The sequence below is a fragment of the Carassius carassius genome, chromosome 42, assembly GCF_963082965.1.
Source record: "Carassius carassius chromosome 42, fCarCar2.1, whole genome shotgun sequence".
In the NCBI taxonomy this organism is placed as follows: Eukaryota; Metazoa; Chordata; class Actinopteri; order Cypriniformes; family Cyprinidae; genus Carassius; species Carassius carassius.
The window spans coordinates 22,158,201-22,186,033 of NC_081796.1; the positions used below are offsets into that span (position 1 = coordinate 22,158,201).

The window sequence follows — 27,833 nt, forward strand, 5'->3', positions numbered from 1 at the left end:
ATGAATTTGAAATAGAAATCTTTTTACATTATAAACATCTTTACTGTCATTTTTCATCAGTTTAATGTGCGCTTGCTGAACAAAAATAATTCATTTATTTAGAAAAAAAAAAGGTTTAAACAGTAGTGTACATTAAATATAATCTAGGTTTTTTTTTTGGTTGGTAATCTATAAATATATTTTCACGAGTGTTGATTTATTTATGCTGTGGGGTGAGTTATTTCAGTGCATGCTTTGTCCTCATTTGCATCATAATTGGATTAGTATTAAATAAGAAAGAAATGTAGAACAGGTTACAGTCCATGGCACTGCACATCTACAAGTAATAATGAGTAGTTTAAGTATTAATTATGGCACATCATCCACCCCCGTACCTTAATTTGTGGGCTGGTTTTTATAATTAAAAATACCTGCTTTTGATTAGAGATAACTGTGTATTAACTTGTACTGTAACTTTTCAGATTTCTGCAACATGATGTTGCTAATAATCAGTTTAATGGTAAGGGTTGTGCTCTTATTTTAAGGAGGCACTTAGCCTTTGCATGGTTTTTTTTTTTTTTTTTTTTTTTTTTTTTGCTGTTTTTTTATCCATGTGACCTGCATTGAGGTCAGTTCCTGATGTGTCTTGCCATGGGATGTGATGTTTTGCAGTTTGGTGTTAGTTTTTGGGGTGTCAGCGGTTTTTTTTTAGGTGGTGATAGTTTTGTGGCCGCCACTTTTTTCAGCAGATTCTGGCACGTTACTTAGTTTAATCGGATAATTGTGTAAATGTGATGCCATCATGTCATCAAAGAGAAAAGGTGAACTGATGACATTTCCCCAAATTTCAGTTAGTTATCTTAAGTTTTTTATTACATCACATTTAAACGAGGACAAGCATTCACCGTCTTCTGATTATATTATTGCAACGTGAAATCAGGTATTCATAGAAATTACTTCTTATATTAATGTGACTGCCAGGAAAGACAGCGGATGGAACATCAGGGTGATCAGGTGTGGGCACTTATAAACAAACCAGAATAATCTTTTTGAATTAGATTATATATATCTTATAAATATATTCAATGCCAAGGTCAGTTAAGAAACATTTTTATTCATTTTTATTCAAATTCTATTCAAAGAATATATTTTGTTCTGAGAAATATGTACAGTACAGTCCACCCCTCCCCCACTGTATGCATTAATCCAGGCCTAAAATAAAACATTTAAAAAATCTGTTTTTCTGTTAAAGAAATCTAAATATCCTCAAAACAATGTCAATTTACTTGAAGCTAAATATTTATTAATCGTTATTCAAATTATGTGAAGAGAATATGTTTTGACCAAAAATGTCTGCAAGGTTTATGCTTAAAACTAATTATTGGGCAATTAATTATCTACTTACATTGTAATAGCTTATGCAGTTTTGCCTTTCAAGTAAATGTAATGTTAGGGTTATTTGTAATTAACCAGAAAATGACCACAAAAAAGTCCTGATTATGAGTGTAAAAGTATGACTGATATAATAGCAAGTTCCATTAATTATGGAAATATATACAGTAGAAGAATGTATAGATAGGAAAGAGGAATATTTACAGCAAACCCAATGAAGCTCGGCCGATCTCTCTGGTGTTCTTTTTGTGCATTACCCATTAGTCATTAACACGGTATCTTAATGATGAGTGTGTGTGTTCGACGCCCTTAGGCTCCTGCTTTTCATCTGCATTTTTGTCTCTTTCTCCATGACTTCTAATTCCTCTCACATCTGATTCCACATTTCAAAATACAGATCGGTGAAACCTTCTGCAGCTCTTCTGAGACAATAACTTCTGCTCTTCTGATACAAATGAACAGCTCTTGTGTATTTACTCAGCTTCAATTACTATTCCCAGCATTCTCTGTCTCTGCATGTGTGTGTGTGTGTGTGTGTGTGTGTGTACGCTTGAGGGAGTTCGACAGGATGTTCATTATCATACCATAGGTCATGTCTGTGTGTATTTCCCTAATTGCCTCTCCTTGTACGTGATTTTTTTCTTCTTTCTTCTTCTTTCTTTTCTTCTTTTTGTTTGATGATGCCAAATTCCAGGCCTGAGTGTCTTGTCTGATTTCTCTGTACATCCGTCTGTGCTCAGGATTATTCATCGCAATAGTAGGTGTGACGTGCAGCGTCTTAGTAAGTGCCTCGGACCGACCAAAGATTAGAAGCTTTCTCCTTTCCCCCTCTATCCCGCAAACACAGACCCTCCAGAAACAACGGTTTCTGCAAGACATCACACAGCATCATACAGAAACAACGAGGCTTGTTGTTTCCCAAAAAGAAAACGATGTTGGTCAAGGAGTTTGACGCCATTGTCAATCTTTCTCTGACACTCTGCGCCCTCCCCTTCTCCTTTTTCATTTCTTTTTTCCATCGGAGTCTCATAAAAGCAAATGATTTTTTTCTGTGTTTGTAAAACAGCGCCTGGGTGACAGGGCTCTACCTGTGGAGAGGCTGCAGTCGTTGAGAGTAGCTCATCCATTTCTAACGCAATTAGAGGTGTCAGTATCCTCTTCCTGCATGGCCACTGAATATGGTTCCTCCTTCCGTTTAAATCCCCAGGATTAGATTTGAGTGTCAGCTGGCAGACCTGCTAAGTGTCCCCTGACTGAGAAGACTGGAATGTGTGTCAGTATATTACGTGGCTCTTCAAATGTTTTTCATTGGTTTTGTGCACAGAATGGTATTGCAGAAGATAGACTGACTATGTGAACATACTTCATTTTAGAGGAGCTGTCTCTCTGAAAATTCTGAAACACTTTGCAATAATATTCAGTTATTTAATGCATTTGGTATAATGAACCACATTTTTAATAATTGTATTAATCTACAGGTTCCTTTTTTCCAAGTGATGCCATAGAAGAACCATTTTTGGTTCAAAGAACCTTTTAGCAAACAGTACTTAACAAAGAAGCATATATTTATATATTTATCTAACAAATATTGCTACATGTGTGACTGCATCATATAATTACTATTAATTAATAATATTGATAGTTCATAATCTAGCTGACTACGTCTTGTATTATTATTATTATTTTTATTTTTCTAAAATCCTGTCAAACGTGCACAAACTACTAGCTACTACTAAATATTGTAGAAACATAATTTTCTGTAAAGTTGCTTTGTAACGATTTGTATTGTAAAAAGCGCTATACAAATAAACTTGAATTGAATTGAATATTTTCTTAGTGTGAAGAACATTTTAAAACTAATGTGTTCTTTATTGGCAGCTTTGGTTCCATGAAGAAATTTTAAGATCCATGAAACCTTTCCATTCAACAAAAGATTATTTGTAGTTGAAGAAGGCTTTTTAGTTTTGTTTTGTTTAGTTTTATTTTGTGTTAGCTATTGCTTTACTGTTATATCAAACCGTATAGTAAATTTAAATGAAAATTCCCAATACAAATAAAAAAAAATTGTCATATAGCAAGAGTATAGAGAAAAAAAAAAGAAAAAAGAATATGAATAGATTAATCTAGGATACTGTATGTAGGTGTAAGACTTGCCGGCATGATGTGGCTATTAAAGTTATTTATTGTGTTGCTAAGGTATTCTGGGTGGTTGCTAGGTGGTTACATTTAAATAATTAAAGTTAGATGTTTGTTCAAATCCTTAACCCTAACTAGGAGCAATACCAACAAAAAGTGTCTTAGAAAATTTAAATCAATATTGTTTTCTGTGAGTGAGTAAACAAGATGATTTTCACATAATTTAGAAAGAAATATTCTAGGCTACAAGCTCCAGTTCTCAAAAGTTCTGGGAACCAATGTTTTTCACTAACCACACATAACATTTTTTATCTCAAAAACACAATCATGTACATAGATGCTGCTCACATATTATTATTATAGCCCAGTTTGTGCTGATTACAGTGAGATAAGACTTTAGCCATTTAGATAATTATAAGAAACTGAAAAAAGCACAAATGTCAGGGCATGACAAAACTTCTCCAGGCCCCAAAAATACCCTTAGACTCCAGAGGGTTAATAGATATCTGAAAGAATTTGATAAGAACTATTTGAGATCATATAAAAAATCTCTTGACTTCTGATTGGAAATTTTGGTATCTTAGCCAATCTGACATCAGTTTGAGACATTGAGATATTTATGAGATTACTTACGTCTTTTACTCAAAATAAAAATCTGAGAATCAAGAGATATTCATCTCATCACATATCATTTCTGTCTAGAAGAAACAGTTAAGATGGTAAAAATATCCCATTTGTGGAATTTTCTTTCCAATGTATTTTTTTTTTTTTTTTTTTGCGGAAACCAACCATACTAACATGCCTAATACCCCTTATGTTATATATGATGAATGTGCATCTAGTGTTTTTTATACATTTGCTGCTGTTTCACATGTTCTGTAATATACATGAAAAAGCCATTAACATTACATGCTTCTTCAGAGAAGATCGACTGAGCCGGTGTTCCTCCGTATCATTAATAAGGGTCATTTAGCGTGTGGGAGAGAGCGCTGGCCTGCGCTCTTTGTCTTTAGTGACACCAGCGCCAAATGAGGAGAGACAATGTCTCCCACTGATCAATGAGGGGAAAAAAGGCTGCCAGTGGAATGAAGTTAAATCTAATTTGATAAACGGCCCCGTCTGTCAGCGGGATCAGATCAGAGGTTTTAATTTTATTCAAGCTCAGGTAAATAAATAAAGGGTGTAATGCAAGGAGGCGCAGCGCTCCCTAGAGAATCTCAGCCTGAAATTTTAGAAGGTGAGACGCCATTTAACGAAGATAATTTATGTCTGCTGTAGACCATCCACCCATGATCTGAGATATTTTTTATTTTTTAAGTTCAAAAATGGTTGCAGTGGATAACAATACATTTATATGATTGTTTTTTTATTTGCTTGCATCTGTGCAGGAAATGCAATCCGGCCAATCGCATTGCGAGCAGTGTCCGCCATAGCGAAAGCTCTGCCTGGTTTTCCCATTCTGGCCACCGGAGGCATCGACTCTGCAGAATCCGGATTGCAGTTCCTTCATGCAGGAGCCACAGTGTTACAGGTAAGCGGTGGAGTCTCAGTCCCAGTCCAAGACAGTAAGCATTATCAGATCGGGATATTTTATATGATTACTCATTCAAATTGTGCTGAAAATGAACAAATATGCTGAAAGTCAAATATAATCTAATAAGACTTTATATTAAGACCACCACAGACAGATGTTTGTGAAAGGATATGTGAATAAAATAATAAATTGCAGTACGGATAAAAATACATTTTAAATGTAATAAGTAGTTTCAACAATGTTAAGTTTGATCAAATATTTTAAAAAATATATATTAAAGAAGTAAAGATGCCTTTTGCATGTCTGATCTTTATTTTGAATTGTTTACTTTTATATGCAAAAGTTTTCGCTTTAAGAGTGTTTTGCTTGATTACTTAAAAAAACAACAACAACAGCTCATTAGAACTACAGAGATGCTCAAACTGATCAACTGATCTTGGATTAGTTGTGTTTTGAACCTGCTTGTTGTCTGACGTCACCATAATTAATAATCAGCGCAACTCAAGTCAAAGTATGTTTGTAGTTTATGACACAATTCGTCATGGTGTGCATTGTGTTTGTGCATTGACACGCAATTACTTTTAATTGGTATTGTCGGCCCCGCATTCGTCTCAGCTGTATACAAAGTTTTAATTAGAAAACGTTGTCCTAAATGAGATACAGTATAGTTAAGCATAATATTTAGATTGCAGATTGAAAAGTGTTTCTAAACTCTCCACATCATGGCTTGCTTGTGTCTAGGGAGTAATCAAATAGAGAATCTGTATGCAAATTGATTCTCTATCTTTGAATAAATGCATTTACTCTTTGTAAAGGTTGATTTAATGTTTCGGAAATGTCTTTCCCTCTCCTACCTGTTCACTGGGAACACTTGGGATCTGAAGAGCTTTTTTTGCATTCAGAAATTTGTCCTTTGAATTAATATGAAAATTTAATTACAGTATTACTTGGGCTCTTGATAGAATCAGAATGCTTTCGAGTACAGATCCGCCGCCGTCGCCGTGTTTAAAAAGCCATCATTTGTATTTCATCTTACACTTTATAATCACTATTTCTGATGCCTTTCTAGCTTTAGAGATGTTCCTGCCAGCGATGAAAGGAAATGTGTTTTTGTGTTAATATTTTGGGTTTAGTGGAGGATTAGTGTTGTGAATTGTGGGGTTTGGATCTGGAAGATGAGTTTATGGAGAACACACGCTGTTGCAAGCGTCCTTTCAAACACATCAGAGAGTCGGACTGCTGAGAGACCGCATGCGACATCAGCACCGATCTGATTGCTGCTTCCTCTCCAGATCCTTTGCCATGTTTTATCCTCAAGGATAAAACCTGCTCGACTGGGCCTGGCTTGGTTTCTTTCTCCACACGCCTGACGAATTCAGGTCAGGTCCAGGTCAATGAAGAAAGAAGCACCTTTTAGATAAAAGTATTGAAAGAATGTGCTGTAAGTGTTGCAATCAGCGAGACTTGTAGTCAGAACTGAAGGGACATGGAAGAACTGAATGGGAGAATCAGGCTCTTCAAAAGACACGAAACGTCTGGATGTAAACACAAACGCTGTAGGCACTCGCACTATTGTTTCCAAGCAGACACATTGATTCGGCACCGCATCAAAAGTATTCTCCCAAGAACAAATAATATAATGAAGTCTATTCATATCCTGTATTGATTTCTCCGGATCGAATAGTGTTGAACCTGTGGAGATTTGACTTTTCTTGGTTATTGAAGACAGGTACCAGGGCCTGATTTAAGAGAATTGCAAAACCGTAAAGATAATCGTATAGAGCTTCGGTGATACCTGCAGTCTTTCAGTTTTAAATTTCTATTAAAGTCAAGCAAATGTGTGAAAAAAAGATGAATCATTCCATACAAATGATGCACGGGATCCTGGAGAACAGTAGATTCTTTATTAAAATCATAACTCAGTTCATCGCTGTGGTTCTTCAACATTCTACACGGCTCGTGGATGTCGCAGTAATGTCAGATACACTGGCAGTGTCTGCGGCTCAGATTCGAAATTCAAATTCGTAGATTTCGATATTTATTTTAGCAAATCAGTTCATCTGGACGGTTCATTCTTAAAAGTACTTATTTAATTAACCTTGTTGTATGATTGAGTGATTTACAAATGTTTCATCATTTAAGAGAATTGCTTTAAATGAATGATTAATTTGCTAATTTTTACATCACTAGGATTTAAGACATATATGGATTACAAAAAAGAATCTGTAGCAGGGTTATTATAGTAACTAAAACTGAAACTAAAATTAAAACCATTAAAAAAGTTACTTGAATTAAAATAAAGGTTAATAACTAAAATAAAATTGTCAAGGCAACATTTCTCATTTTAGTGTACTAAACTTGATGTACTAAAATAAATTAAAACAACAATAAATAAATAAATATATATATATATATATATATATATATATATATATATATATATATATATATATATATAGAAATATATAAAAATTACTCAACTTAAAATAAAAACAGAAATCTTACAAATAAAAACTGATTCGAAATATTAACAAAAACTACTGAATGATAGTATCGCAGTGATGATAAAATAGAAATGTTTAGATCATTTTAGTTTGAAATATGTCTTATTTTTAAAAAACCAAAATAAAATGTTTTAGAATGTTGCCTACCATGTTGGTTTTCTGCAAATATCCTCAAAATTTCAGTATAATGTAAAAAGAAATTAGATTAAAAAAAATTTAACCTGACCAAATTGTTACATTTTGGAATGTTTCATTTAGTTTTAAAATAACATTTAAATTAAATATTTAAAAGTTTTTGTTTATAGAATGTATGTTTATATTTAGTGATATTGGTCCTAAAATTGTAAAAATGTATTAGTAATTTACCCAGTCTCGTGACATTCCAAACCTTTGTAGCTTTCTTTTTTTGTTTTTGCTGAACAAAAAATAAGATATTTTATTTTCAAGAACGGAAAGGTCTAAGTAACACTGAAGCCAAAAACTAGTGGTCGACCGATATTGGGTTTTTGACAGCCGATGCTGATATCTTGGAAATCAGGGGGGCCAATATGAAGCCCCCGATATAATTATTATATTTTTTTTAATCAATATTTAAGAAATTTGAAATCATTTGACAATGGATTAAAAAATAAATGTGTAAAATAAAAACACTTATACTTTAGATGGCAAAGTATTTTTCACAAATACATAAATATTTAATAAAAATATGTTTAAAAAGGAAGTAAACACTGTAACTCAGTATTCTGGGAAGTTATTGTGCATTTTTCAAATAAATCCAGGGTAACAGTCATTTTACATACAGCACAGAGAGAAAATGATATGAATATGACAGTGGGCAAAAGCATAAAGCGCAGCATAATTTAAAATCACGAGTTTAAAGTTTAGAGCATTCAGTTCACACGAACCGATAGTCACACAGAGAACACGAGATCATGCTGGATAAAAACACACTTCATAAGATCTCACAGCTGAATTCGACTGAGTTTGCAAGGTTTGTGAAATTAAATATTCATTAGTCATTCAAAGATTTGTTTAAATTATATAAATGAATATTTGCTTAATGCTGACGGCAAACTAGAAAGTATTATAAATTTTGCCTTTCGATTATTAATAATATAAAAGCAAGCGTTATAATACTTTTTTGTATACATTAATTTCTCTGTTTACACAGTCTATGATTATTAAGCAGACTTCTATCCATATTAGACAGAACTTGTAACAAGGACAGTAAACAAGAGGGAGAATGTGAGCACTGTGTGCACTGCCGCTCTCAGCGACGTCAAAATAAAAGTTGAACACATCGGCCAAGCAGAAAAACTTATCGGCTAATGCCGATATTTAAAAAATGCTAAATATCGGCCGATATATCGGCCTGGATATCGGCAGATATATCGGTCGACCACTACCAAAAACCAATGAGATATTTAAACAATTTTAATTATAATAATATTTGTGCGTGTGTTCAGAAGAAAACAGAAGAAAGTCATATAAATTAGAACAACAGTTAGTTGAGTAGTAAATGATGACAAATTTTCCTTTTTGGATGAACTGTCTCTTTAAAAACAAGCTTTCTTCTGTCTTAATTCACATTACACAGCATCATTTGACAAACCAGGAAGGCCGATAACCAACACTGGTGAAACGTTACCAGGTTTCTGCGAGCCCATGTACTTTGTTCTACCACTGCTAATATGATCTGCTTGTCGATCTATACTCTTAAGTTGATTCATTACCGAATACATTGTTTTGCTGTAACCCTGTAAGTGATCCGGGGCTCCTCATGGTGCCGTGTTGACTTTCATGTGTGTTAGTGGAAAAGTTACCCACCTGTGTTTAGTGCCTGTTATTATTCCAGAAAAACAGACAAAGATCTTGGAATGCCGCTATATTGAGAAAAAACGTAACACAGTCAATTGACTTTTAGTAACTGAAGCAATGATGTCAAACACTCACACTCATGGTGTTGTTGTAAAGTATCACGTCTGCCGCTTTAATAAGATTGGGCTGTTATGATAGATTTTTGCCTGTCATAATGAGACAGTAAAATAGCTGCATTTAGTGGCAGCTGAAGAAGATCAGGACAGTGTTTTTATAGGGAGGTCTTTGGGGGCAATGGAGCAATATTTCACTAATGGCAGAGCTGGTTCAATCTTAATGATCCACACTGTAATTTGGGTCCTTCCCGGTGCATGTAAACAGTTGTGAGCTACAATAAAGAGACCGTCGTCAAGTAGTAGAAATGATTTATGGCCCAGAAAGCATCAAGATTTTGTAATTTCATTTCAAACTGCCTAAATGTTTCCGTAGAGAGGGGTGAAAAACAAAAGAATTGTAGAGAACAAAGCAAGCATTTAACAAGCAGATGGTTAGAATCTGCCATGGGAAAGCACACGTTTTTTACACTGTTGCTTTTGGATGCAGTTAGGTTATGTTACAGTAACATACTAGATCTAGGTGTTGTTGTTGTTTCTCAGAAGGCATCAGGATTTTATGATTTTGTTCCGAAAGGTTAAGTTTTTCCATAGAGAGGGGTGAATTTTTATTTTTCAAATTTTTCGACAACATAAAATTCACTTTTAACAAGCAGCACTTTTAATAACTCGACTCCATAAAACACCCAACATTTTTCCAGTGTTGCTTTTCGGTTGCAGTTAGGTTATGTAACAGTACAATGTTCTCATTAAAAAAAAAATATATATATATATATATATATATATATATATATATTTTTTTTTTTATATATCCTGTGCTTGCCTCACAGTCCCTCAGCATGATGGACCCTCCATATGAAGCACCTCTGGTTGTAACCAATGTCCTCAGCACATTGTTCCAAAATAAATCTGACTTGCCTAGATGAGCCTTTGCATAACTCATATGACTGTTTGTTGGCAGTACTCTCAAAAAGCTTTTTTCACATCACCCTTCCATTGAACTGTGGAACAATGCACACTCTCAGCAGCCAGATGTTCTTGGAGCTCTTTGGAGATGGTCTGTGGTTTATCTGTGACCATTCAAACCAATTCTTCACCTTTGCCTTTCTGATATTTTTCTCAGCCTGCCACATCTTTCCTTGACAAGGACTGTTCCTGTGGCCTTCCATTTTCTAACTATATTTCTAACTGTGGAAGCAAAGACATTAAACCTTTGTGATGCTTTTTTTGTGATGATTTTGTATCCTTCTCCTAATTCATATTGAAGAATTATCCTAGTTTTTAGGCTATTAGTGAGTTCTTTTGAGCATAGTGATGCCCCCGCCCCCCTCCACCCCGCCCTGAATCGCTTTTTAGTCTCACTATCACTTTTGAGATTCGCAATCACATGTATATTGTATCTCTATTATACTGTAGATCAGTGGTTCTTTAGTATTTTGTTGTGACGCTCGCATCTGTTGTAGACATGGTGTTAGGAATCAATATTTGTTTTCCCTTATAAGGATTCATGTTTCGGGCACACAACCCCTGCCCCCACCGATGTCATCATCCATCGCGATGTTTCACTGTAGACATCGTCCAATGCCAAATTTGAAGACATTGCCCAACCCTAGTTTCCACGTTGTTACTTTCAAGTAGAGAATCAAGGAGAAGCAAAGCACATACATGTATATATTTAAGAAATAATTGTAATATATATATATATTTATATATAATATACTGTAAGTTATATATAATTATGATTATATACACATGTAAATATTTCTTACATTTATTCGTGTGTGTACCTGCAGTTTATGTAATTGTAAACAAAAATATTGCAAGTATGAAAACTGCTACTTGAAGAAAATGTATATTTATTTGCAAATTCAAATTTAATTGTACAAAACAACAAACAACAGGTTTTCATAACATATCCAACATGTTTAAGTATATGTTTTATTAAACTATACTAAACGGTTTGCGCTATTATTATTATTTTTTTATATAATCAGCTTTACATCAACATTAGAAAATATTGAAAATTGTTATTTGTCGACAATGTATGTTTTATGCCATAAATACAATAAAGCGTTGTCGCAACATCTGTGAATTTAAAAAATATATATATATATATTCTGCTCTGCAGAACAAAAAAAGTCATATAGGTTTGGAACTAAATGAGGGTAAATGAGTAAATGATGACAAAATTTATTTTCCTTTTTTTGGTGAAGTATACATTTAAAATTCACAGGCATTCCTGTTTTGTGACTACACACAAAAAAAGGAACGAAAGAATCGCTGCTTGCATCCGCTGACATAAGGGTAAAGGTTACACCCTCTTGTTAGACACAATAGTAGACTGTATTGACTAAATATAGTCCCCTAGTTCAGTGGCTTGTGAAACCTATTCACTTCCAGTGACTTCTATAAAAATACAGTCTTTTACCTGAAGCGCTAGACAAAATATCAGTTGCTCGTATTTTCCCGGTGTGTTGGCCAATCTAATCAAAAAGGACAAGAGCTTCATGAATAGTCATTGTAACATTTGGATGCCAAACTGAATCTCTTTGGGAAGGGATTTTATTGCAGGAAAATAAAAGAGCAGATAGAAAAGAGGAGTGTGAGAGAGAGAAAGAGAGAACAAGATGAGGGTATAGGGAGATTTGAAAGAGCAGAAGCGCTGAATCTAAAAGCGTCTGAGATCTCAAAAGGAGTTGAAATCAATGCACCACCACAGTTTTCAGAGCAGATAAAAAGGACCTGCCGTCTCAATTGCCTGGAAACTACTTAGAAATTCTCACTTCAGATTTATTTCAGGACTCCGCCACATTAGCGCTAAATACTCCGGGTCAGGATATCTTTGATGTTCTGCATCAAATGAAAAGCAATAATGGGCAGCGACTCCTGTTCACAGAGCAACAAGCCTGGGATTTTACAGCCTCATCAGACACAGGATCACACCGTTTAGTCTTGTTTGCAGTTCTTTTCATCATAATGAATCATTTGTTAGCTCAAATCCCACGTTTTTCTTTAAATGAGTCTGTAAAGACAGAACAAAAATGGTCATGGCATATATCTATTCATAGCTGTTGTTTTTTTTTCTGATAGACCACCCATCCTCCCTCCGAAAGTCCCTGATCCTCACATACCTGTGAATGTGTACGACATTCTGCTCTGTTAACTACAATAATTACAAATCAATTGTTAAACTACCCGCCAGGCATCAGTGCACTTGTGTATTTGTTGATGTTAAATCAAGGTGAAATGTCATCAAACCGAATTGGAATCATTCATAAAAACAAACATTTGTTTGTGGTGTGTAGATACGAACTGAGGCGTAAACGGAGAGAGAAACAAGTTTTTATGCAAATGAGAATCCTAATGAAAACATATCTCTCAGAAATGAGCTTGCCAGGGTAAATGCCTCCATTTTCTCAGCGTGAGGTATGCCATGTGGGATTTCATTTTGAATATTACAAATGACGCAGCACGGCCGATGATCTGCGGCTCCTTCCCCCTGAGAAAGTCTGCATTGTGACTGTGAGGAGGAGGGAGTAAGGCTGGGAATTGTTAGGAATTTAGAGGTCCCGTTCTTCGTGATCCCATGTTTTACACTTTAGTTAGTGTGTAATGTTGTTGTCAGAGTATAAATAATATCTGTAAAATTCTAAAGCTCAAAGTTCAATGCCAAGCGAGATATTTTATTTCGCCTACAAAAAATGACCCGTTTAGACTACATCTACGACTCCCTCAAGTTCCTGCAGTAATGATGTCACTAAAACAGTTTTTTGACTAACCTCCGCCCACAGGAATACACAAAAAAGGGGGCGTGGTCTTGTTGCGCTCCGACGGAGAAGAGGAAGAGTTGCGTTTGTGTTTGTCGCCATGTCGTCGAAACGCTGTTATTTTCATCTCGGAGTCCAATCATCTTTGTTTGGCATTCCCAGGGACGCTGTACTTGGAGATTAATGGTTACAATTTATGTTTAACTCGGTTCCCGAAAATTATAATCCACATGAAAATAATACATGAAATAAAATATCACCCACATTACATTTTTTTCTGTATTTTTGATCAAATAAATGCAGGCTTGATGAGCAGAAGAAACTTCTTTCAAAAACATAAAAAATAGTAATGTTTCCAAACTTTTGGTCTGTACTGTATATATATATATATATATATATATATACACACACACACGTATATATATATATATATATATATATATATATATATATATAATGTACAGCATAAATGGGTATTATAACTTAAAATGTAATATTGTTATTATTATATATTATTATTGTGCATGAACTGTTGCACAACACAAAGTGTGTCTTTATTTTCTCTCCAATTTTTAAAATAATCAAAATGTCATAGCAGGGCACAAAAGGGTGTTAAATTGCTTCAGACTGATAACTTATGGTTCTTTGTGACTGATTCTTTAGCAAATTCTACTCCCCTGATTGCGCTGTTTGTTGCATATGATCAGCAACAACAATGCAGTTGAAAACAAGGGTCTAGTTATTGTGTTTGTATATTATTTTGCCTCTATGTATCATCACATTCAATTCAGAATATTCAGTAGCAGTGCAGGAAACATAATCTATAGTATTTTTGTGTGCTTTGTCTGCATCTATGCAGGACCGAAGACGTTCAAGTTCAAGATGTTCAGAACTGTCAAAGGAATGAAAATCAATCAAAAAAATTGAACTGGTTATGAATAAGAACCTTTTATCAAACCCGATCCTAGATATCGGATACAAGCTCGGAGAGAGCGTCTGCGTGTCGAGTCAGGAACCAGCTGTGAGCATTTGCAAAGCGACTGAATGCTAATCCTGTGAAAGAAGGCAGTTCTCGGGCCCACTTCGGCTGTCAGATCGGCGATAGCGCCAGGAGATAAACGTGTCTTATCTCTTTCCTTAAGATGCGGTGTGACTGCCATCTGAAGTGTCGTAGACACTTGCACAAAGCCGGGCTTCAAGCGCTCCCTGCATATCACAGTCTCTGAGCAACAGAAGTGTAACAGAGTCAATAGAAAGGGCTCGCGCGCACGCTGATGTGTGGTTGATAAATGTGCATAAGCTCTGTGTTATCGGCCTCGTCTGTGCCCTGCTGTTAATGAGAGAATCAGTTAGATTTCTCTTAAGGTCAGTTGTATTCAGCATGTGAGCATGTGCATCGTGGTACTGCTTTGATTCAGCATCCTGACATTTGTCTTTTGTAGCTTCATTTGAAGGATGGCACATGTTTTAATGACCTCCGTTTCTTTTTCTCCCTGGATGTTCATATATATTTATTTGCATGTGTTTGTTATTGTGCATATACAACAACTTATAGAAATTAAAATTCAGCCTTTATCTACTCATTTACTCAAAGGAATGCTGATTTACAAGCACAAGTGTGAATAAAAAGCATCATAGAAGTATTGTACATAAAAAGGTAAATTGGTCACAAGATGTTGCTTATATATTTTATTTTATGCAAAAACAAAGTGGCCAGTACATGAAACATTGTGGTGGTACAAAGTTGATCTGCAGAAATATTTAATTTAATTTCTATTTGTTTGTATTATTATTATTATTAGTAGTAGTAGTAGGAATTTTGTTTTATTTATTTGTCTGGTTTTTAGTTTTTACCTAGTTTTTATATCATTACATTTTTTACTTTTTTTTTTTTTTTGTAGTTGAATTTATTTTATTTTAAAAATGTTTTTTTTCTTTTTTCTTTTTGTAAATGAATTTATTTATTTATGTTTACAGTCACATGTAAATTCTCTGGACACCATTTCAGTGATATATGTCGGTTGTAGGAATATTTTATACGTGGTATTTAAAAAAAATGCTTACAGCAGCTTTAAGATGGTGTCATTCAGTCATGATATTGCATGTATGTGGAGGTGTATTGTGCGTTTTTCTTTTAGACATTTTGCCTTTTTATTTATAGCATATAGAGGACAGGAATGTTATAGGACATGGAATTGGGAAACGTTGCAAGTCGGATTTAAACTTGCATTGCCCATATGTGCACTACTCACTAGACCACAGCTCTAACTCACACTGTTATTAAAGAAACTTGTGTTTTTCACACAGGTGTGTAGTGCAGTACAAAACCAAGACTTCACCGTGATTGAAGACTACTGCACTGGTCTGAAAGCCCTGCTCTACCTCAAAAGCATTGAGGAGCTCCAGGACTGGGACGGCCAGTCGCCTCCTACGGCCTGCCATCAGAAAGGAAAGCCTGTGGCCACACTGGAGGAAGTCAAAGGAAGGGTAAGAGACTTCCCAGCCGATTTAAAACATCCTTTTACTAATAATTACCACTCCCCGACTTTCCTCTCACGTTGTTTTCCTTATTACAGTCCTCCGACATGCCATTAAGGAGCTAAACGCATTTCCCATAATTCTTCAGTTTTAGGAACAAGTGCTCATTAACGCACCATTAGCATTAAACCCGTGTACTTGCATCCATCCATTTGCTTGCTGTTAGTTTGTAAAAATCCACATAATAACAGTGCTGTCCAATACGCAAAGTGGCCACTTGCACTTCTGCAATCTCAAAGGTGAAAGAACATTATAGGGCAGCGCTTAGTCGGTATGCTCCTGTTTTACTTTCTTCTGGTAAAAGGAAGCACTTGGTGCAAAATGAGCACTAAGGTTAAAGTACACCATGCCGATCTAATTTTACCACGGTTGAATCAAGCTTTGACTTAGAGGAGAAAATAATTGGTTTATTGTATATCGTATATAACTCTTATTCCTTCTTTTTCCTGGCACATGCCATTTACATAACAGCAACCAAAATAAATATAGAAACACAAAATGAGATTCGACAAAGGCAGTTGTTCATGCATTTAATGGTTTGTACTTCACGTGTACATTCAGCCCTCGGTAATCTCCCTCATTATTTGTGCACAAGGAATATTCGGCGGCATGTAAATGAGCAAAACTTCAGTAAACTTCTTTCAAAGTGATGAATTAACGGCCTTTATCCGATCACAGCCTTTCTGTTAATACACCAGCCGAGGGAAAAGCTTTGAAGCCCGCCTAGTGTTTTCTAACGCGCTAGCTGCGACTTCTCAGCTTCTGACTGCAAGGCGGCTCAGCGCAATAGTTTAGATGCTAATGCAAAATGAGCATTGGGGAATGAAGCAATAAATCGAAAGAGAAACAGGCAGTGATAAGTGTAAGTCATTTTCATGTCGGCAGGACATTAGTGCTGGAATTGGTGCAATGATAACATTGGTGTTGGGAAAGCTGAAGGAAGATGTGGAGTGTTGTGTAGAAACTTCACTACAGTACACGTGTCCCCCGGCAGTGTTCAGCGTTCCTGCTCCAAAGAAGGCAAAGTCACTGAGCGCACGGGTCACAGGGATGTCCGGTTGACAGGAGGTCTTTTGTAAACTGAGAGAGGGAAAGAAAAATCAATGAACATTAGACCATGTAAGCATTATACTTCACATCTGCTATTGTACTGGCAAGCTACTTCTCTGTCAGATGGATATATAGGAAAAATAGATTGGCATTTCTTAAGGAAAAATACCAGTTCTTGCAATGGAGATGTGTGATAAAAATGCATTCTGCAATTATGCATATCAATCTTGAGGTCCAAGTCAAAGAAGATTTTATTTAGACCAAGATGTTTTTTGATCTTTAGTCAAATAGGGCGTATTATCCTAAATTTATTTTTCATTTACATACTGTTCAAAAGTTTGGGGTCAGCAAGATATTGTTAAGAAGTTAATATGCGCTAGATTAATCAAAGTAAAAAATTAGGATTGGTAAAGAAAAATGTATGAAGATTGCGAAATGAGCCAAGAGCAGACTCAACAAAGGACACCTGGCTTCCTTTGTTCCTGTGAACAAAACTTGGTTCTCGCGAGATCATATTCATATTCTCATCGAATAATAGCAGTGGCTAGAGATTGCGGATTATAAAGTTTTAAATATGTATATTTTTCTTACAAAAACAAATTGTTTCACTTCAGGAGGCCTTTTTTATGTAAAAACACAGCTTTGCTAAACAAATAAATTACTAAAAAATAAAAAATGTGAAAAAGGAAAACAAATGACAGTATTACTGTTTTTACTGACAAATAAATACAGCCTTGGAGAGCTTTTAAAGTTAATTTATTAAATAAAAATGTAAAAAATAAATAAAAAATGGTAGAAGTTATTTTAAAAATAATTTTAAAACATTAAAGGCACAAACATGTCTTATTTTTGTTGGATTCACCCATTCAACCCCTTTTCAAACCGATGTTCTTATTAAAAGAAGTATTTTCTGAATGTTATTCATTATACTGTACCATCATTCTAGTTTTAAAGGATAGATTACAGTTTTAAATATTGTTTAATTATTGTGTATATTTTAACATTTTTCTTATTTATAATTGTTGAAATGTTGAAATCACTGTTATGTTGTTGTTGGTTTTTTGCATATTTTAGTCTATTTACAATTTCTAATAGGTAATCTAATCTATTCCCAATACTGTTGTCATTATCATCAAATGAGACATTTTAGAGAACATGTATTTATTTGATTGTATTTTGTTTTGGTTCTGTTAGTTTTCCTGAAAAGCTCACATTCATAGGTCCAAAGTGAATTGAACTGCTCATTAACATTTACCAGGTCCGAGGCGTTGTGAGAAAAATCATTACCATCCCATGTAGTGTATCTGGACCATTTCAGTCCCTGTATTCAAGATGTGTATGATTTGAAAAACATCTGATTTAAAACACACTGGTATTAATCTTTTAACAGGATGGAAACATTGTATAAGCAGTGGCTCCGTGACACAAACACACATGCTCCATCTGTTCGACTTTCGACAGTGTGAGGCAAGACAACCTTGCTGAAGGCTTCATTACCATTATAGTCCTGCCAGGCAACACTGAGCCACACAGGCAGCCAGACTGCTGTTTACAAGTGTTAATACCCCCACGGTCCGGCCAAGCCGAGAGAAAGTTCATCAGATGACCAGCAGACACACAAACAGGCCACAGTTTCAGTGTTGCACTTCCTAAGCGCAGCGTTTTCGAAATGGCAGCGAAAAACCAACCGCACATCCCCTGAGAGGACGAGGCTCGCTGCCTCGGCAAGAAGAAAAAAATAAACTTGTCTTTCGCTGAACGCTCCCTTAGGCTCTGCTTTATCATCCACAGTGACTTCAGAGCTCTCGTCTTCTTTCCTTCTTGTTGTGCAGTGATCAAACTGTCTTTTTTATTCTTTGTGGCTAAGAAATGTTCTCATACCCCTCGCTGTCCTCCATCACCCTCTCTTATCGCTTCTGTCTTCAGTTTGGCGCTGTCTTTCCTTGGTCTCCCTCCCTCTTTTGCTCTCCCTCTGTCTCTCAAGCTTTATATAAAGCGTGCCTGGGCTGGTGCTCGCTGTTCTCATACTCATCTAGCTTGCCACAGGTGAGCTGTCAGTCAGCGCAGGGGTTGTCTAAGAGCGGGCTGACAGGTAATATCAGTCTGGAGTCCTTTACTGGAAATATAACATTGTCCCACCACAGGTTCTGCATTTCAATTTCCTGCCCATGTTTTCTATTGCCGTGCAAAATTAATAAAAAAATAACTTGAAATACAATAGAGGTACTTCAACTGACATGCTAGATTTTTTATCACAGCGTTTGCAAGGCAAGTAGTGCATTGAAATACCTCGCACTACTTTTTATTATTATTCTCACACTTTTTCAATCTGACCACTTAACACACAGACTCAATTTATGTATGGCCTTAAGTTGCTTTTTGCTTTTTTTAAATAAAATAAATTAGTTTTGACTGGATGAATCATCTTTAAAGTCATAAACCACACAATCTGTATTAATGTGGCAAGTTTGTGCATTGCAAACTATATTACTTGGCTGAAGAGTTTTTTAAAATGTATTATTTTATATATTTTTATAACTATTATTTAGCATTTATAATTAATTAATACAAAAAAAATAAATGTAACAGTTTTTTGAACAATGATGTCTTGTATTATATATATGGATGGATGGATAGATGGAAAGATTTATAGCTGTTATTGAATTGTGGCCGCACATATTAATGCTCCATGTTTCTAAGTTTAAGAAAATAAGATTATTTACATTACATCATTTTATTATTCAATATTTTAAACAATAAACCTTATAAAACAGTATGCTGTTTCATAATGTCGTTTCAGTATATTAATAAATAAATATGTACAGTAAATATGTCAATGAAGGAAGCACTTTGTGAGCTCTTTACAGTTATTTATTTATCTTTCTAGTATCCCAGCTTAATACGCAAGGACAAAACATTGCTCTGTTTGTTTGAACATCCCAACAACCTCAACACAGCAACAGTGAGCTCAACCAGTTTAGCACGAGATCCGTTTGGCCTCACCGATGAGAAATAGTGTTTGGGAAACCTGTTTGAACATATTCATTCATTTTCGCCATTCTGTTCGATGAGGTCAGTGGATCAGGTCATATATACTTCAATGTTATCTGCATAAAACCCAGATATAAATTTTCAATAGCAAATTATTACACAACAAATAAGCAAGGATGGTGCATGGCATGCTGGGAGTGTGGAGTTGAAAGCTTTGCATTAATGAGCTTAAGAGTATGTCTTGGGGCCGGGGTCTTAACTTTGGCTGTCTCCCAGGGCATCCCCTCTCCGTCTGTGGTTTATGCCGGTTCACCCCAAAGCCTCTCGCAGTGTCATGAAGAAACAAGATGAAGGAAAAACATTGGGGTTGTAAAAGACTTTGTGTGTTGTCCTGGGTTCAAATTAATGAGGGTTGAATGCTCTTGAGATAAATTTAGGTTTTCATATTTAATTATAGCCTTCTGCAGTGGTTGAGTGCGGATAAATCGCATGATTATTGTGCTTCAGGGTTGTTTATAGCATACTTTATGGTTTTTATTTTTGACTCATCACGAGTTGATATCTTTTCCTAATGGCAATGTGCAGTTGAAAGAGAAGTAAGACTTAATAGTTGGATCAGTGTTCGGCTGGGAAACAACTGCTTTGAACCAGCGTCGCTCTTTCATGTAGGTAGCTTTGTCACTGCCTGTCTTTGAGTTTTTCACCTTCAGACTTGTTGCTTGACACCCGCTCTCTGTGTATGAATAAATCAGATGAGCGAAAGATGAACATCTTTTGATCAGCCATCGCACTGACATCGACTCCGACACTAAATGAATGTTTTATTTTGTATATGTGACGAAAAACGATATTCAAATGCACGGTCTAACTCGCTTGCCAAGAAATGTCATCTTGTGGCTTCTCATGAACTGTAATATGGAATGTCTTTAGATCTGATTGTAGTTTGATCTGGAATGTGGTTGTGTCATGCATGTTTCCCAGGTTCGGCATCAAGCGCTACAGGGATAGCTCATGTAAAAATGAACTTTCTGTCATCAGTTATTCACCATCATGTCACATGACTGGTTTTCTTCTTTGGAAACAAAGAAAAAAGGTGCTTTGAAAAATGTTTGAAAAACTCTTTTTATCCGACCAATGAAAGTCCAGAAATACTGAAAATACTGGGACATTTTATTAACATGCATTTCACAAAAGAAAAAAGTCCCACGTTTGGAGCGATATAAAGATGAGTAAACTTTTTATTTTTGGGGGAACTCTAAAGTGGTTGAAAGGCTGTTTAAACTGGGGATAAATTAAGGTTATTCATTTATTTATTTATTTTTCTAAAATAGCAGGTATAAATGTGATGAATATTGATCTACAATTACACTACAATTTAAAAGTTTGGGGTCAGTAAGAATTTTATTATTTTTAATAAAAATAATAATAATAAAATATAAAAATAAATTATATTTACTGTATGACTTTCAGTGAAACATTTATACTGACTACAGATGTTTTAATGAATGTTTAAGAATTTATTTTTCAATTTGACTCTTCCCGGGCTGGAAATCACCATTTAAATTTCATTTTTTACATTTATTTTTATACCCTGAAAGAAAATAATAAATGTATTCTGCAAAAATCCATTAAATTACAGTAGAAACATTTATAATGTTACAAAAGTTTTATATGTCAAATAAATTGTTCTTTTGAACTTTTCATTCTTCAAAGAATCCTGAAAAGAATGTGTAACTGTTTCTATAGAAATATTAAGCAGCACACCGGTTTTCAAAATTCCTAGTAATAAGAAATGATTCCTGTACTGCAAATAAGCATATTACAGTGATTTCTGAATGATCATGTGACACTGATAACTGTAATGATACTGAAAAAATCTGCTTTACCGTCACAGGACTAAATAACATTTTAAAATATAAAGCAGTTATTTTAAATTCTAATGATATTTCACAATATAACTGATTTTACTGTATTTTTGATCGAATAAATGCAACTTTGGCGAGCATAAGAGACTGAATCTAAATCTTCAAAACTCCAAATGTTTAAACGGTAACGGTAGTGTTGTTGTGTGTTAGTGGGTGACTGCATGTGTGTGTGAAGTTAGATGAGTTTGAGTACTCAGGTTGGTGTATGTTCGGGGCGGCAGCATGTGGAATCTTTTCATTCCTAACTGTCTTGAATACGGTAATCTGGGGAAATCACAGCAAACAGGTATTTCTCCACTTAAGCACAGGACAGGGATGCGGCCCCCCTTCCCTCTGCACCATACGGAGCCACCGGCCCTCCTCACACACTCTGTGCCAGCTGCATGTGACAGTAAAGCAGGCAGATTGTGTTCATTTGCAAGGCAGTGTGGGAAACTTAAATAACCGGGAGGGTTGTCTGGCATTGATAGTGTTCATTTTTCGTTTCCGTGGATTCTTTGAACTATTATGCTGGATTGGAGCTCAGGTGGGGCCTAAGGGGGCCCTATTGCTGGTCCAAGCTGGTCCTTTATAGTTATTAACTGGTCCAAGGTGGGCAAGATGATGGATTTCGTTTATATGTTACATCATCATAGTCTAGATTATTACAGGGTTTCCACAGTCATTGAAAACCTGCAAATGTCAAAAATAATAATAATAAAAAAAATACCATAACTGAAACATCTATAAGTGTTTTACCGAAAATCAATCAGCTGGAGTGTGTGTGTGTGTGTTTTGTTTTTTTGTGAGGGTGGTCTGTATAAAAATCCTAAATGAGTTTGTCAAATTTTGTAAAAAAAAAAAAAATAATAATAATAATAAAAACAATAAATACATAAAATAATAAAAAATAAATAAATACAACTTTTTTATCATTTAAGAATTATAATAAAATTACATATTTAAGTAAATTTTAGGCTTGTCTGAGACTAGTCAGTTAGTGGGAGCCATTTAATTTTATCTCCAGTAAAACGTAAAGATTTGCATCATAAAAATGATACCTGGCACATGTAATGTTTCAACATTTACAGTATTTAATATTCCAATATTTAATCAAAAGATTTCTTCTTATTCATTCATAGAGGCTGGACTGGCCCTGAATATCTACTGATATAGAATCACCAAAATGTGTAGAAATCTTCTGGGTAAAGCTGGCAGACCAGTATAGACCAGCAAAAAATCAACTACCATGTTCCATAAAGCTGCCAAGACCTGGTTTTTCTAGCATGGTGAGAGTTAGTTTGGAGAATCAAATAAGTGAAGTCCACGAGACGCTCACTGAGAGAGTGTGAAGTGGCCGAGATCATGTTTTCTGTCGACACACTCCTGCTGAATCCATCAACAGGAGAATCTTCCACCCAAAATTCCGAGCGAGCCGGCAATCCCTGTTCATCGCCACGGTAATCTCTTAAGCCTGAATGGCAAATGAATATTTTTGCAAATATATTGCATGATTTTACAGTACAGGGCCTTCAAACGATACAAAAGTGGTAAACCAAGGACAATAATCTCTCAGAAATCACTCTGCGTGACCTACATCAGTTTTCATTTTACTTTTTATGCACAAGCGATTTCAACAACGTGCGCAGCTGCTTCGGGGACCGCCAAGGTAATATTGATCGTGTGTGCTTGCCAATAAGTTTTCTTTCTTTTAACATTAAAACATCACCTCGTGCAAAGTGCCACAGTCCGGAAGTCTTACCTCCTTGTGGAATGAAAGCGGTTTAAGACCGGAGCAGATTAGACTCTAAAGAGTAGCCACTCCTCAGAAAGGAAGCAGCGTGTCTTTAATGCCTTTGTTGTGCTCTCTTGTGAGTGTGTGTACTTCTCTGATGGTCTAATGAGGGACGCAGCGCTCATGCTTTGGCACACATGGCATCTGAAGCCCAGTGAATCAGTAATCACTAGTAAGCATAAATACCCGTCTCCTTGGTGAGAACAACTTAAAGGAGAACACATGACTGCATGAAAGGAAGAGCGTGCTTTAGAATTCAACATAATTGAGTATGACAGGAAATACTACTGGTTACCTCAAAGAAAATGCAACCAAATCAACAAAGATATCAGGCATCTGTTTTTGGAGCGCATATAGTATAACAAATATCCAGAGAAGAATGTGGGCCACAAAGTCTTCCACTAATTTTATTTTTTACTACTTAACATAATTCCTTCACTGAATTGCTAGAACCAGTGTTGTTTTAGTACTATTTATATAGTAGAATATATACTATTATTATTTATATTATATGTTATTATAATATTTGTATTATTTTAATATAATTATAATAATTATAGTTATTTAATATTATTATAATTGATAATTATATTTATTTCTTTATTTTTAATAATTGGAATAAATTATGTTATGTTTAAGGTAGATGCCATGCCAGGATGTACAAGTTTTTCATCTAATATATAAATATGTATGTATATATATATTACATCCAAAAATATTTTTTATATATATATTACGCCCAGAAATAATTTTTTACAGTTTTAGTTTAAAACTTACTTATTATTGTTTATAGTATTTAGTAATTTATTTTTATTATTATTATTTATAATAAAATATATTTAATATTACTATAGTTCAACTTAATTTTAGTTGTATTTATTTATTTATTTTTTTGTAGATTTTTCAGCTAATATTTATTATTATGGACTAACTGTCTTTCATTTATCGATTTTTAGTTTTGTTTTTAGTTAACAATAACAATGCTTATTATTATAGTTATACTATAAACTATATGTATACTATTATAGTATTTATTAATATTTTCTTCTTCGTCTACTACTACTTTTTATTATTATTATTATTATTATTATTATAGTATACTATATTATTTATTACAATTTCCATTTTTTTTCTAATGTTTTTCATCTAATATTTATATTTTAGTTTTTAATATTTTATTCCAGCATAATTTCAATTACCATGTAAAAAAAAAAAAAAAAAGATTTTAGTTAACAACAACAACACTGGCTGAAGTGTTGGTGTGTGCAGTTCATTGTTTCTTTCTTGTTCCCCAATAGAGTCTGCCCAGTTTTGGACCATACCTGCAGGAAAAGAAGGAAGCGATTGCAAACCACAAAAAGAAACTGAGAGACTTCGCTGACAACACTGTTTCCACCAAAGCAATGAGAGTTTACACTCCCAAGGGTCCTGTGCCAAGAGTTAAAGTGGGCTTTCTTGTATTATACACCTGCTTACATATCGTTAAAGCGTTAAAACTTTTTTTCTTCAGAAGGCTTTTACCTTTGGTCTGAAGTTCCAATATGTTTGTGTTTTTATGTTCAGGATGTGATAGCCAAAGCTCTGAAACACATCGGTGCCTATCAAGAGCTCAACGTTGAGGAGCAAGTGCAAGCTCTTATCGATCCGGAGATGTGCATTAACTGTGGGAAGTGCTACATGACCTGTAACGACGCTGGATACCAGGTGCGTCCCTCCCTCCATCCGTCCGCCCACCCGCGCAGAGACACGCGTACACACGGCCTGTTTGTTCCCACACACTCTGGCTGTTCAATTACAGCTCCTGGCCTCTCCAGAGCTCAAAGACTTCAGCTAGTAGCTTTATAAACTGAGAAAGAACCATTTCCAGCTCTCAACAACCAGCAGTTTTCAGCTTTAGCTAACAAAGTAAGGTTTACATTAGTAAAAACAACGAAGCATTCTAAAAAGTCAATACTAAAAAATGCTATACCAAGTACTAAACTAAAACCAATATAGCGATATTTAAAGTTCTACCCTGACATACATATGTGCATAAAAAGTGCCTAAATAAATCAAGTGCTGCTATAGTACCTCTTACTGGCAGGCTAAAGATGTCTCATTAGCGCACCTGATTTTCTATTTAGAAACTATTGAATATTAGCACTGAGAACTGTGATGTCCCCTTGTGCTTCAGCCTGCAGAAGAACGGCAAGTGAGATGGCTCTGACAGTTTTATTAAAGTATTCATCTCACCCTCTCCTGTTAAATAAATGTCCCTTGCAATTTATCATAAGGGTATTGATGAAGTAGAGTGCGGGTTTTATCAAAGCAGTAATTGTTCACAGTGACGCTCATTGTCTGTGAGTGGATCTCTAAGAGGAATTACACATTATTAATGCTTTCTAATATAGAGGAGCATTCATCAACATAATGTGTCACAATCAAATAGGTGGCCCATCAAGCAATACAAAACAGCACTCTGTCGCGCCAGCAGCAATCCGGTTATGTTTGAAAAGGTGTCCGTACTCGCTTTAACCGCCGGAATAATGTCTAATCTTCCTGCCATACAAACATAACATTTTACAGATTGTTTTAACAGTTTAATATAACGGTTAGATTGATGGGCGTTTCTTTCTCTTCTCTGTAAAGTATTGTATACACATAAAAAATGATATGTAGCATAAAGGAAGGGAAGCCTAATTTTAGGCCAATTTAAGAGTTTTCATTTTGTGACATTTTTATTACAGCTACACAAAGTTCCCTCTCAAATTTTCTTTAACTTTGCAATAACTTTGGGTAAAAATATTATGCTTTACATTTTTATTACAGTATTTCATTATTTTAGTATTAGTAAGTATTATTATTATTTATCCATTTAAACCAGCTTTTAACTTTTTAGCTTTTATGAGATCATTTGCTTTACATTTTCATTATTTTAATACAGTAATTTTTTACTTTATTTCAGTAAAATAATAATAACTACTATTATTTATATACAATTTATTAATCATTTTTAAACAATTTAATATAATAAATAAAAGGTAGATACTATGAATATTATCATGATTTATAAATAAAATTTATAAAAAATAATTTTTGAATTTTTTTTGCATTTTTGCAATGTTTATATTTTTGTCATTTTTTATTATATTATATTATAAAGTAATATCATTATATTATTAAAATTACTAAAAGACACTAAAAAACTGCCATGATGAATAAATACAGTTTAAATGCATTTTTATTTTTTTTTAAATTTCATTTTTCCTTTTTTTCCATTATGATAACGATCATATGGGCTAATTAAGTGAATTGTAAATGTCACAATACAAAACACCCCAAAATGGCAAGTATAATTTTTTTATTTAGATTTTGTGAAATGTGTGGAATATGACCCACATGACATGTTCCTGACAGGTTTCATACGTCAGTGTGGTTCTGTGGATGGACAGCCAACAGTCTTTGTTGCTTTTGTGTTGTGTGACGTCCAGCCGTAGCAGATTGTCGCCCCTGATGAGGATATAATGATTCTAATGTCTCTGTGTCTGGCAGGCCATTGTGTTCGACCCCGAGACTCATTTCCCCATGATTCAGGACAGCTGCACCGGCTGTACTCTGTGCCTCAGCGTCTGCCCCATCATCGACTGCATCAAGATGGTTACAAGGACAACGCCTTACGTACCAAAGCGAGGCCTCCCTCAAGCCGTGGAGCCCGTGTGCTGAGAGAAAGCCCAGACACACACACAAAAAAAGATAAAAATGTCTACATCACAGCATCGAATTTACTCAGTAATTGCAGTGTGAAGAATTAACTTTGTTGTAGAGGGGGGAAAGCAAATAATTAGATTTAAAAAAAATAATAATTGCCTTATTTTCAGGAGCCAATTATCCAGAAATAATCTTAGGGGTGTAAAGCGTGGTGTTATTTTGAAACAATAGCGAGGCGATTCGTCGAGGTGAAGTTCCTGCCTCTCTTTCTCTGAGGGCTGATGGGAATGAATCTGAGCCGAGGGAATGGTGGCTGTTTATGCAGATGTGGGACGACAGCGCTGTATCCTTTAACAAGAGCCACGATGATGGATCGTCCACTACATCCAGAACGGAATGCAATCACATATACAAGAGCTGCTGATGGGAAATGAGGAAATGAATGGATTTTAATTGAATGGTGGATAGTTGGGCTCGGAATCACACTCGACGTTGTTTTCCATAACATATGATGATTAGAAAAGGTTTGTTTGATGTTATACATGCTGTATTGTATCCAAAAAGCCAGTATTCTTCTAAAACGAAACCTGAAGTATTAGTTACCCACTCTCGTTTCTAATTGACA

At 35.0% G+C, this 27,833-nt stretch overlaps 1 protein-coding gene across 4 annotated transcripts in view; it reads left to right on the forward strand.

Moving 5' to 3' along the window:
• LOC132124202 (dihydropyrimidine dehydrogenase [NADP(+)]-like) overlaps window positions 1–27,261 on the forward strand; it is a 159,376-nt gene extending 132,115 nt beyond the window's left edge. Inside the window, exons 19-23 of one of the 4 annotated variants that reach the window (XM_059535109.1) lie at window positions 4,896–5,038; window positions 15,551–15,730; window positions 24,820–24,966; window positions 25,085–25,225; window positions 27,053–27,261. In XM_059535109.1, coding sequence (XP_059391092.1) covers window positions 4,896–5,038; window positions 15,551–15,730; window positions 24,820–24,966; window positions 25,085–25,225; window positions 27,053–27,223 — 782 coding nt within the window. In that variant the 3' untranslated portion in view covers window positions 27,224–27,261. Of the gene's footprint in view, window positions 1–4,895; window positions 5,053–15,550; window positions 15,731–24,819; window positions 24,967–25,084; window positions 25,226–27,052 lie in introns of those variants that run through there. The other 3 variants (XR_009426728.1, XM_059535112.1, XM_059535111.1) reach the window with 3 other exon arrangements.
• Window positions 27,262–27,833: the final 572 nt, after the last annotated feature.